Source organism: Pisolithus orientalis (genome assembly GCF_024613125.1).
Source record: "Pisolithus orientalis strain OTSU chromosome Unknown F5J12scaffold_83, whole genome shotgun sequence".
In the NCBI taxonomy this organism is placed as follows: domain Eukaryota; kingdom Fungi; phylum Basidiomycota; class Agaricomycetes; order Boletales; family Pisolithaceae; genus Pisolithus; species Pisolithus orientalis.
Window position 1 is genome coordinate 40,267 of NW_026260864.1, and position 11,865 is coordinate 52,131.

An 11,865-nucleotide genomic window follows, 5' to 3' on the forward strand; every position below is an offset into this window, starting at 1 on the left:
AGCTCACGCTGCACCAAGCTTATGTTGTCAACTATCCATGAAAATCACTGTCGTAGCTGTGGCGCTCTCGCACATTGCACGGAAATTCCTGTCTGGACTCTCAAAATAACTCCCAAAACCACGAGCGTATGGGACGTAACATACGTACGTACCCTTTCCAGGCGTATATCCTTACAACTGGAAGTCCGGAATCCATAGCATGTTAGAGGGGAGCATAGGTATCTTCATGTCCGTTGGAGGCATATATCCTTCTTCGGAGTGGTATTTGACCCGATAATGTATCCCTTTTCTCGTGGGTAATGCATAACTAAACGAAGAACTTAGGACACTTTTCATCCGACTCGCATCCCTCAACCTCTCTCCCCTCGCACTCGCGTGTTGGATTCCAGCGAGTTTCCCGCATGTGATGTTCCTTTGCCACCCGCTGAACGTGAGCATCCGTCTGTTTCTCAAGAACTTGGCCGCCTCCTCATAGTCGATTGAACGGCCCTGCTTGAACCCATTACTGTAAACCGCACGAGGCTAGATCCAGATTCTTGAACTCGAGGCTTTCGTTCGTCCCAAATTCACACGCACATGCTCGCCAGCTCAATCATCGTGAAATGTCATAACCATCTTGAATAAGTACCACAGGTGTGGCTGGGAACAGGTTTGCCAAAAGTCCACAGTCTAAGCTCATAGTACAACGAGTAATTTATTTTGATACCGCTCGCTCGGAGACGCGCTCATATTCACTCCTTCCTGTGTTTCTGATAGTAATGGATGAGATCCGTGGTTCATCCGACGCCCGCGTCAAACATCTATCGAGAAGAAGAGGATGGCAGGACGCACAGAACTATCGTGGCCTTTGACATCATGTGGCGCATTCAACTGCGCTAAGATGTTCTTCGCGAGGACCTTGCCAAGTTCAACACCCATTTGATCTGGTAGTGGTGATACCGATCGGTCAGACACCAACATCATCAACGACAGACACGAGATACGCACCGAAGGAGTTGATACCCCAGATAACGCCCTGCGTGAAGATCTTATGTTCGCACAGCACAATCAACGCGCCGAGCGTTCTCGGCGTCAACAACGGGAACAAAATACTGTTGCTCGGATGGTTCCTCTCGAACACTTTACTCTTCACGACCTCCTCCCTCGCATTGGGGCCGAGCTCTTTACGAACCTCTTCTTTGGTCTTGCCAAACGCCAGCGCCTCGAGTTGCGCGAAATAGTTGGAGAGCTTGGAGAGCAGGGTACGGTGGTGTTTGGAATGGTCAATAGGGTTGTGGAACGCGCAGGGAGCAAGGAAGTCTGCAGGGACGAGTTTTGTTCCTTGATATAGGAGTTGGTAGAACGGGTGTTGGCCGTTCGTACCCGCCGCACCCCTAATGATAAGCTATGAACGAGACGGGAGGGGCGTCAGCTGTGAGCCAAGCACGAAGAAAATGAAGAATAAGTACATACTCCAGTCTGACAATCGACCGCTTGCCGGACTTGGTGACCGATTTATTGTTGGACTCCATATCGCCTTGTTGGAAGTAATCGGTGAACTTGTGCAGGTCCTGGTCGTAAGGGGGGACATGAATCTGAGCGCCGTAGAAGTCGTTGTACCAGATACTGAGGACAGCGAGGATAACGGGGAGATTGTTCTCCAGAAGAGTTTCTTTGAAGTACTTGTCCATCCCGATTCATATTCGAGGATACGACGATAGGGAGATGGAGATAGCACTGTGCTTGCTAGCGAAGGGATAAAGAACGAACGTAAGCCTGACGGACATCTTAGTCTTCTGATTTGATAGAGTCGGATTAGTCTACATATCTATTCCGAGCGTATATTGCAGTCGTAAAGATATCCGCGGAGGCCCAACCAAGCGGGGAGAATGCTACCCGTTCCACGTCTTCCATTCGCAGCCTTCCATCCTATCAAGAGCAAAGAAACTGGGATATCTGACAGCAATAAACAAGGTACAGCAGAATATTACATTCCGAGTTGTCGTAGAAGAGTCAGTTCGTTAGTACTCCAGCCGAAGTGTAACAGAAAACACTCACATTCGGCCTGCACACTGCCTTGTCCCTCTCGTTCTCGGGCGCGGACGACGCCACCTGGTATTACCTGTAACCCATACCCAGCAGGACCCACCACCAGGGGCCACAACACCTGCGCAGTCAGACATATTCGCTGGAGTCATACGCACTCTCACTGACACCGAAATCGGCTCCATAGACCAACGGGTCATATCTGTGTGATCCCACAGAATTCGAGATCCGAGCACCTTGCAGGCATTATGCACTACGATATCCCATGCATTGCGACCTCTTTCAATCCGCTACGCGTGACGAGTCTGTATCCCTGCTGCAGGCAAAATATCCCATTCCCCGAAGTCCAACCTCACCTCCCGCTTGATCTTGTGACCCAATTCCAAGAGAAGAGCAGGGAATTCGGAACTTCTCAACCGAGTGTACTGTGCTCGACAAACATGTAACTGTTTTCTAGGTTTTCTAACCGAAACCATATTCGGGAAGACAGTCTGCGACTATTCCACACCCAAATGCAGAACTCGAACGTCCGCAAATTGTCGAGGACGACACGACGGATGGATGGATACTTGTTGGCAAGAATAAAGTGGCAAGCATGTCCTTAACCCCGGACCTACAGAAGGCTGGGCGCGGTGCCTAGGCTACCCGTAGCTTATTGACCTGAACATGGGGTATTATCATATGACGTGTCGGTGCAGGACAGAGTTTTGTTATTTGTATGGGGCGCCATGGAAGGTGTGTAGGTGCCCTCAGTGGGATGAGTGCCGACTGTTTGCTGTGGCGGAACAGAGAGTCGCAACTCGGCAGGGGTGAGCACCACCATCCCTTGCTCGCGTTCAGTTGAGGCCTCGAAACGTTCAAGTCATTCAACCCAGATCTCAGCCTGCACATATTATTTAACCAAGGGCTCATTATGATTATGCCGTGCCAGCTTTCCGAGCTCCTGTTGCTACATCGGTCCACCCAACAGTTCCTCTTTCGGACTCCAGAACACCATGTCCAGTTCTGTCTGCACCGCCGGTTCGGCCGAGAGCTCGCACAACTGACTTCCCAGCTGTTGATACAACCGTGTGCCGTATCCGAACTCGGGTTCGGCGTCTCGCCGCTGCCCAGTCTTCGGCAACACCAATTCAACACCAATCTCATGGACGATCACTTACTCAGGCAGTCCAGCTCAATCAGCTCAGAGCGACGAATACGCACTTGTGCTCTCGCCCTGCACGATATTCAAAACCTGCATCTTTGACTTCGACAATTACTTCGCTGTGACCCAGTCCTGCCTTACCTCGCAAACCTGCATTTTAACTAATATTAGAACTATGGGCACAGGTCCGTCCCCATCTCGGAACGTCGGCACTCGAAATGGTACCGGTCGCCAACGCATGATTTACGAAGTGGCCGAATGTCTCTGCGGATCACCACTATCAACATGCAAGTTTCGTCAGAGAGGAGGGAGGTGTGAGCATTGTCATCGTGCGTTGCCGCTGTATTTTTTTGTGAGTGTGTTGTTTGTGCAGGCGGGGAATACTGCTGACTATTGTGTATTCTCTTTCCCCAATAATGGTCCTTTGCGATGTCCTCTCCTCCCTTCTCTCACTTTTCTCCCTCGATCGATTTTGGGAGCTAGAGGTATGTTGGGTGTGAGATGTTGGTGTGTAATCAGTTTCGCCGGAACAAGTTGTTAGATATTGTATCGGTAAGGTGACCCCTTTTTTTCTTAATAACGTTTAAAACGGTGCCAGGTGACTAGAGGGAAGTTCGAGGACAGAGCAATGTCATTCGCCTAGTCACAATCACAAGTCTTTTTGTAATGTTCGTTCGTACAATTAGCTATAACCCGTCTTCGATGCTGTTTCCCCATTCAATTCTGGCTTGATTTGCACATCGGATAGCCTTCGACGTCGCAACGAAATGAATATTGGTTGCTCGCACTTGCAAACTCCTTGCGAACGTTTCAGACAAAGACAGGGGGTCCGACATGCTTTGCGTGCCCGTGTACCTACAATACCCTCCGTACACAGGTATAAAATAAAACGCATGCTAGGACAAAACATGAAGTGGCACCCGGTGACGCAGGTCACTTTCGGTAAGAAAGACTTCCTACACGATCTCGGGTATCAGCACTTGACTATCTAAGACACTGGTCAGATCCTGAGGGTAAGCAGTAATCATACAGTCGCTTGCGATTCTCCTGTACTCATTGTGACGCGACTTCTCAAGTAGAAGTGTGTTGAATGGTTGCTTCAGCTGTTCCAACAGCTCCCACATAGCGTCATCATCGCCGCCGCTTTGCGTCGGGAGTGCTTTTGGATGCCACGGACGAACAAGAACATATCTACCGGCACCCTCGTCGAGGTTGGCTGACAGCGCGAGCTCGAGGGGAGTAAGGCGCGACGCATGAATCGTGTACGTATAGCGGTCGGAGGGTCTAGTCGAGGTCCCTTGTAGTTTGACTACAGTGGCCGGGTGGACGGTGCAGGGCAACACAAGCTTGCTGTTAACAAATCCGGCCCGTGGTAATCTTGCAAGGTTATTGTACAATTTCTGTGCCTTTTCAGGATCCAGATCATCATGTTTGGCAGGGTTACTGGGGGTCAACTGGATGTCAGGCACCGTCTGATACGGTACGAGATTGGCAGGGAAGCAGCTATTGAACGATGATGCCTCCCCAGCCCAGTCCAGAACCGAAATGTCTCCAGAACGTGAAATGATCTCTGCCAGGAGACGTCCGAGCGCATTCTCCACAGATTCACCATAGAGGACTGGTAAGTGAATTTTGAAGATTCCAAAAAGTGAATAGGCAATATCTTCCGGCCGAGTGGTACTACGGACTGATGCCCAGTGCAGTCTAGATCGCGCATTGTCCAGGCCTGGATAAAAGTCAATGAGATGCTGTTTTTCTATTCCGGTTGCCTTCTCGACCTCTTCGAGCAAGGCGGGGTCTGTTTTGTGATTTGCGGATTCACGGTTCATATAGAGTGACCAGTCCTGCGTATAGAACAAGACAGCACGTGAAGCCAACAATTCTTGGAGCGTCCAGCCTCGTTTGAACCAGACACTATTGGCAAGGAAATCGGTGTTGCAGACGTCGCAGAGGTGCACAAGCGTCAGTGACGACGAGCGATACCAAAAAAACATAGACCCAATCGCCTCTTGCAATTCAGCGCTGCTGTCTTTGTCAATGCAACATGTATCGCTCCATGCCCACAAGAAGCCACGTCTGAGAGCGAGAGCACAAAACCGTTGAAGCTTTTCCAAACCGTCTCCACCGTCCAAATCATAGATACTTTTACCCTCAACATCACGCAGTATCGGCTCCGCACTTCCCCATCTGTGAGATAATGTGGCGAATTTAAAGAACCTAGTGACTGTTTCACGGATTAGGGCTTCTTGTCGCTGGCCGTCACATGCGGTCATCGACGAAGGTAGCTGGCCATATTCAAGGCTACCCTCGAAGAGGGATAGCAGGGCATCCCGATTGCATAGAACGCCAGTCGATGTATGCAACAGCCGTAATGGAATTTTTTCGACTGTTTCGAAAACAATCTTCTTGATCGTTAGCCAGATGTCGGCGGAACTAGAGGGATCGCCCCTCGCTCCCGCTATGCGAGCTCGGGCTTGGGCACCCTGTTTTCTACTCTTCGCATCCAAATAATTCGCAAGGCAGTCCTGAGACAATGTACGGTCGGGATGTCCCAGAGGGCAAAGTTCCAAAGCAGTACGTCCAAGGTTGATTGCTTCCTTTACGTCGGTGGCCAAGCCCAGTTTCTCGAATCTTTCGAGAAGAGAATTAGCGAGATTGAGAACAGTTCTGCATTGGTCCGGTTGGGGAGTACATTCCAACATAGCCCAACGAAGAGATACAATTGCCTCAAGATCCGCCATGTCATCCCCCTTCTTGAAGCGTTCATAAAGGCAATCGTCGAGTTCAAGAAGAATCGTTCGTCTTCTTGGGTGGTTTTGGGGCACAGATTCCAACGCAGCTCGCCTCAGAGTAATCATCTCATCCAGATCCACTTTTGTGTCTACCTTCTTGCATCGTTCAGAGAGGAGGTCAATAAGGTTAATAAGAGCTGTATGGAGTCGTGGGTGTCCCGGTGGAGCGAACTCCACTGCAGTTCGCGCGAGGGCGATTATCGTGTCCAAACCACCGTCTCTTCCTTCATCCCTGAACTCCTTCAGAAGAAAATCGGCAAGACTTTGGAGAACTAAACAGCCATCTGGGAGTCTCGGAGGCATACGTTTCAATGTAGATCTCGACAGGGAGAAGTCATGTCTAAAAAATGGAAAAAATGGGATTACAACTGTCTATCAGATATACTGATGCGATGAAAAGTAACGTACCTGCGTCTCAAGTGTATCCTTGAGAAGCAACAGTACCGCATTCCATGCTGTTTCTGGTCTTCCTTCAAAGGTCGCAGGGAGCAGTGACACGTGCCATCTGTTACCATTGTCATTCAACACTCCCGCTAAGTTTTCGAGTTGCAACAACCGTTGGCTAAGCCTGTCCTCGGAAAGAATATACGCCGGGATCCTGGTCGGCACGACAAGAACCCGAGAGGGGACCGTGAACTTGCCGGGAAACCACTTCGCAAACTTATGGAGATGCCGCGCCATCGACATGTCGTCATCTTTCGGATCCGAGTGGAGCGAATGGAGAAAGAGAATTCCTGAATGACATTTTTCGGTAAAGCTATTACCATTAAGTAAGACGTTATCACGAAAGGGCATCCGTCGCACTTACTTCGATCTTAACCAATCAGTCACCGCATCCTCAATATCGAAAGCTTCGTCGTTGGTATAGAACCATGGGGTATCTACAACTACGATATTGACTGCACCGTCCATAAGATTGTACTTGAATGCTTTAACGTTCTTTGCACGAGGATGTTGAACCATCTTTGCGACTTGGATATCGTGTTTGTTAACCAACTGCATGGCGAACTGGCAATCGGTTAGGAGAGTCTGCATATATATGTGCCTAACCATACCCAACTCTTGCCAGCTCCAGCTGGTCCGACCACACTGCCAACCAAAGTTCAGCCCAGCGTTCAGAGGGATCATGCTGCCACATACAAGATTACAAAATCATTCTCTGTAATCTGAGATGGAAATACCATTTCCGTCCCGACAGACCCACAACTAGTATCAGAGGTAATGGTCGAAAGCAACGGAGATCCTCGAAGAAAACGCTCGCTATCCTGTGGGATTGGGCCAGACCTCCTTGCATGATTTGTGAACTGCTTGAAAATCCCCCCGATATTCGATGTGAGGCCGGTACAAATCGCCGTCACAGCTCTTCTCCTGTGAAGCGGCACGGGTCCATCAACCATTTCTCGCTGCATTTGAAGCGGACGGCGCTCAACGGGTGGCGCCACGGAAAGGCAGCTAATAATTTCCCAGGCAGATTCCGTAGTCCCGTCGAAGCGGTGAATGGTTGATCCCAAGTTGATCATGGACCGCCAGAAGTCGGACTGCAGTTCGTTTTCGCGTGCTGAGCCAACCTCTTCAGTTACTTCATCCCACATCGTAGTAACGAGGACGACATTCTTGAAGTTCTCCTTTCCACATAGTTCCCTGAACATATTGTAGTTCCTTAACGGTGTCCCTGAAACCCTATTGTCTGAAATTCGGTGCAAATACAACACGCCGCTCAACTTGATGTTCTTTTTGTAGCTGAAACGTTGTCAGAACTGAGACTGCGCAAAAATCAAGTTGGCTGGCTTACGTTGCATTCAACCAATGCGCAATTTGCCTAAGAATCTGGGCATCTGTCATGAACGTATCGTCGAACCCAGGAGTATCAACTAAAACAATGTTGCGGATGCCATCGGAATGAGGATATCGAACCGGGCGAATTCCCTTCATATACATCAAATCATGACCGGCATTCACAGTGGGTCTTCCCACCGCACAATCGACAAACTGGGTTCGTTCAATTTGAGTGAGCCTGTGGGCACGCGTGGAATACTCACAGTGCTCTTCCCAGCGCCAGTAGGACCCATGACACTGGCATCGAGCATTAGCATTAAAGATCGATATAGGGAGTAGTGCCGACGCACGCGATAATGATATCATTCTCATCAATCGCAATTTCCCCGAGCGGAGACGTCGGAATTGCAGTTAGATCACTCGCACTATCACTGAACCGGCATCCGAGGGCGGCGATGCTGTCTACCCAGGCTTGGACATCCTGGTTACCCCTCGGTGGTGTATCGCGAACATTCCATTCAGGTATGTCATTTAAAGGACTTGAGATATAGTGGATGTCCCCAGGAGCCACAAGCGGGGTAGATGAGGAGGAAGAGTCGTCGGTATTCCTTAGTGGAGAACGAGACAGGGAAGGAGTCTAATTCCCCTGTTATCCAAGAGAGTGGATGCAAGACTTCTAGACTTACCTTGGACAGCGACATCAAGAAAATGGGAAATAGGGGAGCGCGCTGCAAGGAGGGGATTTGGCATGGAACACGCCTTAAGTACTTGACGTCGCATTTAATAAAGCACGACAACGAGGCACGACATGCATTCAACATGAGGACGGATCCATATTCCTGGGATCGAGAGCCAAAGCGCTAATCTTGGGTCTGCTAGTCCAGGCTGTTAGGCAACGGGCGGCGTGTACATGGCACGCGCTGGCAGGCGTGGTTGAAACAGGCTGAACACGAGCTTCGTGGGGCAGATATAGCCCACTCCCTTATAATCCATATCCATTCGGAACGGGCCACAGAGTACAGGGTGTGAGAGATTTTCTAACAGCCACTATTGGTTATGGCAAGGTTGGACGAATCATGAATTTCTCACGTGCACACATTGTAAAGGGACACTTCGGCACTAGCTTCGGTTCCCTCCTTCCGGCATACAACATAGAGCCGTCTGCAATCCTTACACTCCCTCCGAAAACCTCCAAGACTCGACTGGAGATCAAGGACTTATTCTAACAGGCGGAAGATGCGGCCACGGTACTACCGTTAGCAATGTCATTCGCTGTAGCTGCATCACTCGATGCACCACGAGCTCACGTTGTACCACACTTAGGCGTTCTTACCTCGTCAAATCACTGTCGTAGCCGTGACGCTCTCGCACACCACACGGAGGTTCCTGCCTTGTTCAAACAGCTCTCTTCATGCCCATCGGAGGCACATAAAGGCACCATGTACCCCCCTTCGGAGAACCCAAGACACCTTTCATGTAAATACAGTAACTCGCAACCCTCATCCTCCCTCTCCTCGCGCACTGCGCACATGTCGGATTCTAGTGACTTTCTCGCATGTGATGTTCCTTTGCGCATCCGCCAAGCGCGAGCGTTCGTCTCCATATTTGTTTTTGCTTCCCCATCCATTACTGTAAGCCGCACAAAGTTGGATCTAGAATCTTGCATTTGAGGCTTTCCTTCATCCTAGGCTGGATCATCGTGAAACGTCGTAACCATCTCGAATAAGTACAAAGGTGCTGGGGAACAGGTTTGCCGAAAGTCTACAGTCTAAGCTCATAGTACAACGAATAATTTGTTTTGATACCGCTTGCTCGGAGACGCGCTTATATTCACTCCTTCCTGTGTTTCTGATAGTAATGGATGAGACCCGTGGTCTATGCAACACACACGTCAAACATCCATCGAGAAGAAGAGGGTGACAGGACGCACCGAACTATCGTGGCCTTTGACATCCGGTGTCAGGCTCCTTGCTGCACATTGATGGTGCAGCTGGTATAGCCTTCATTCCCTTGCCTATCCCCATCTTTGACACTGTATGACTCTTTTCTATTTCATTGATGAACTTGTTGATTACTGTAGATACACATCGTGACGTGTCACGTGTGACTGGTATGGTACTCATACTTAGGAGTATATAATCCTATGTACTTTGTCCTGTATCTGCAGTTTTTTGATAGCTTGCAACTGAGCTTCATCCCTCTGCTTTAATCCTCGTTCTCTCTCCATGTGAACAACCTTAGGGACTTGCCAGTAGACAGAACCTCTGTCGGATTCTTGCAGTAACTCAGCCATAGGGGTTACAACAAGTTTGGCCCGTAGACTCCCACCTCGTGCGCTTCATGCCTATTCCATTTGAAGAAGTCACCGTGCTCAGGCATAACACCAGTGGTGCTTGCATAAACACAACTATGAGTCATTCTCAAGTACTGGGGAAAAAGCCTCATGGCTGGCGAAGTAAGAAGGCCCCCAAGACAGTTGAACAGGATCCTCAGGCTGGGGACGCCACAGTGGTGGTAAACCCACTTTCTTATCTCTTGGTTGGCTTGCTAACAAGGTCGATCCTGACATAATTCAGACACAGGCTCGATGTACACCCCGAAGTGCACAATCAAAACATTAGGTCCACATCCAAATCCTCCTCCCTCACACATTTTCAATCGCTGCTACTCAACCGCTCTCGTTTGGCTGTCGTTGCACTGCCGGCTGCTCCTCCTCGAATTCGATCGCTTTTGCCGGACCGTTTTCATTTCTATCACTACTGTGTTGCTCGGTCTTGTTAGCTCCTGCTGGACTTGTGACGGATTACTGACGCTTTCGTGGAATACCCTGTTATACGACTGTGCTGTGGGTGTCTCTGTAACCTCAGGTAGCGTTTGAAATCGCAATTTTGTGATTTGCCTGGTTATTTCCATGACAAGTGGGACGTATGTAAGCAAGCATGAAAACCCGTGCTATCGAAGCGGAAAATGAGCGCTCGCATGAACTTATTACGGTGTCGCGACGTGGAAAAACAGCTACAAGGCAGTGTTATTCAGTACTTACGACGTTTTTTTTTCGGTGACGAAGACACTATTTTTTACTAGACCGGATGGGCACTTCAGCGTCACATTATGACGCTGAAATTCAATGACTGACACTGATCTTCAGCTGTTCCGACACTTAACAGAAGTGATTTGGACATTTATTTTTATTGATTTTACTTTTTACAGTGTGAATTTGCTGATGAAGGCACCGTGTACCCCCTTCTCTCGTGGGCAGCCCGCAATTAAACGAAGAACTCAAGACACTTTCCATCCAACTCGCAACCTTCATCCACCCTTCCCTCGCGCTGCACGCGTACTTCGCACTCGCATATGGGATTCTAGCGAGTTTCCTGCATGTGACGTTCCTTTGTCATCCGCTGAACTTCAGCATCCGTCCACATATTTGTTTCTCAAGAACTTGGCCGGCTTCTTACATTCGATTGAATGGCCTTGCTTGAACCCATTGGACACGTTTTTTTCCATCTCTGCGAGTACCTTACTGTAACGCGCGAGCTGGATTCAGATTATTGCATTCAAGGCTTTCGTCCATGCCAAACTCACACGCCCGCTCGATCATCGTGAAACGTCATAAACATCTTGAATAAGTACCAAAAGTGTGGTTGGGGAACAAGTTTGCCAAAAGTCTACAGTCTAAGCTCATAGTACAACGAATAATTTGTTTTGATACCGCTTGCTCGGAGACGCGCTCATATTCACTCCTTCCTGTGTTTCTGATAGTAATGGATGAGACCCGTGGTCTATGCAACACACGTCAAACATCCATCGAGAAGAAGAGGGTGACAGGACGCACCGAACTATCGTGGCCTTTGACATCCTGTGGCGCATTCAACTGCGCCAAGATGTTCTTCGCGAGGACTTTGCCAAGCTCAACACCCATTTGATCTGAGTAATGGTGATGCCGATCGGTCAGCGACTAACGACGACAGACACGCGATACGCACCGAAGGAGTTGATACCCCAGATAACGCCCTGCGTGAAGATCTTATGTTCGTACAGCGCAATCAACGCGCCGAGCGTTCTCGGCGTCAACAACGGGAACAAAATACTGTTACTCGGACGGTTCCCTTCGAACACTTTACTCTT

General features: G+C 49.3%; 4 protein-coding genes across 4 annotated transcripts; 1 reads left to right on the forward strand and 3 right to left on the reverse strand.

Annotated features, from left to right (window-relative positions):
* Positions 1 to 901: 901 nt before the first annotated feature.
* Positions 902 to 1,684, reverse strand: F5J12DRAFT_866940 (uncharacterized protein). The gene is made up of 5 exons (XM_051747058.1): positions 1,507 to 1,684; positions 1,453 to 1,458; positions 1,281 to 1,384; positions 988 to 1,228; positions 902 to 923 (listed from the first exon to the last, which is right to left on the reverse strand). The coding sequence occupies exons 1-4, from the start codon at positions 1,678 to 1,680 to the stop codon at positions 1,129 to 1,131; spliced, it is 384 nt and encodes a 127-aa protein (XP_051594656.1). The 5' UTR covers positions 1,681 to 1,684; the 3' UTR covers positions 902 to 923; positions 988 to 1,128.
* Positions 1,685 to 2,676: 992 nt separating this feature from the next.
* On the forward strand, positions 2,677 to 2,838 carry F5J12DRAFT_728428 (uncharacterized protein; the record flags this gene model as incomplete). Its single annotated transcript, XM_051741881.1, has 1 exon — positions 2,677 to 2,838. A coding segment is annotated over one exon (162 nt), but the record flags the coding sequence as incomplete, so codon positions are not given.
* A 1,253-nt stretch (positions 2,839 to 4,091) lies between these two features.
* On the reverse strand, positions 4,092 to 6,785 carry F5J12DRAFT_555154 (uncharacterized protein). The gene is made up of 3 exons (XM_051740046.1): positions 6,770 to 6,785; positions 6,370 to 6,718; positions 4,092 to 6,301 (listed from the first exon to the last, which is right to left on the reverse strand). The coding sequence occupies exons 2-3, from the start codon at positions 6,480 to 6,482 to the stop codon at positions 4,126 to 4,128; spliced, it is 2,289 nt and encodes a 762-aa protein (XP_051594658.1). The 5' UTR covers positions 6,483 to 6,718; positions 6,770 to 6,785; the 3' UTR covers positions 4,092 to 4,125.
* Positions 6,786 to 7,085: 300 nt separating this feature from the next.
* Positions 7,086 to 8,030, reverse strand: F5J12DRAFT_728429 (uncharacterized protein; the record flags this gene model as incomplete). The annotated part of the gene is made up of 3 exons (XM_051741882.1): positions 7,086 to 7,701; positions 7,754 to 7,950; positions 8,001 to 8,030. The coding sequence occupies 3 exons, from the start codon at positions 8,028 to 8,030 to the stop codon at positions 7,086 to 7,088; spliced, it is 843 nt and encodes a 280-aa protein (XP_051594659.1).
* Between the last annotated feature and the right edge of the window lie 3,835 nt (positions 8,031 to 11,865).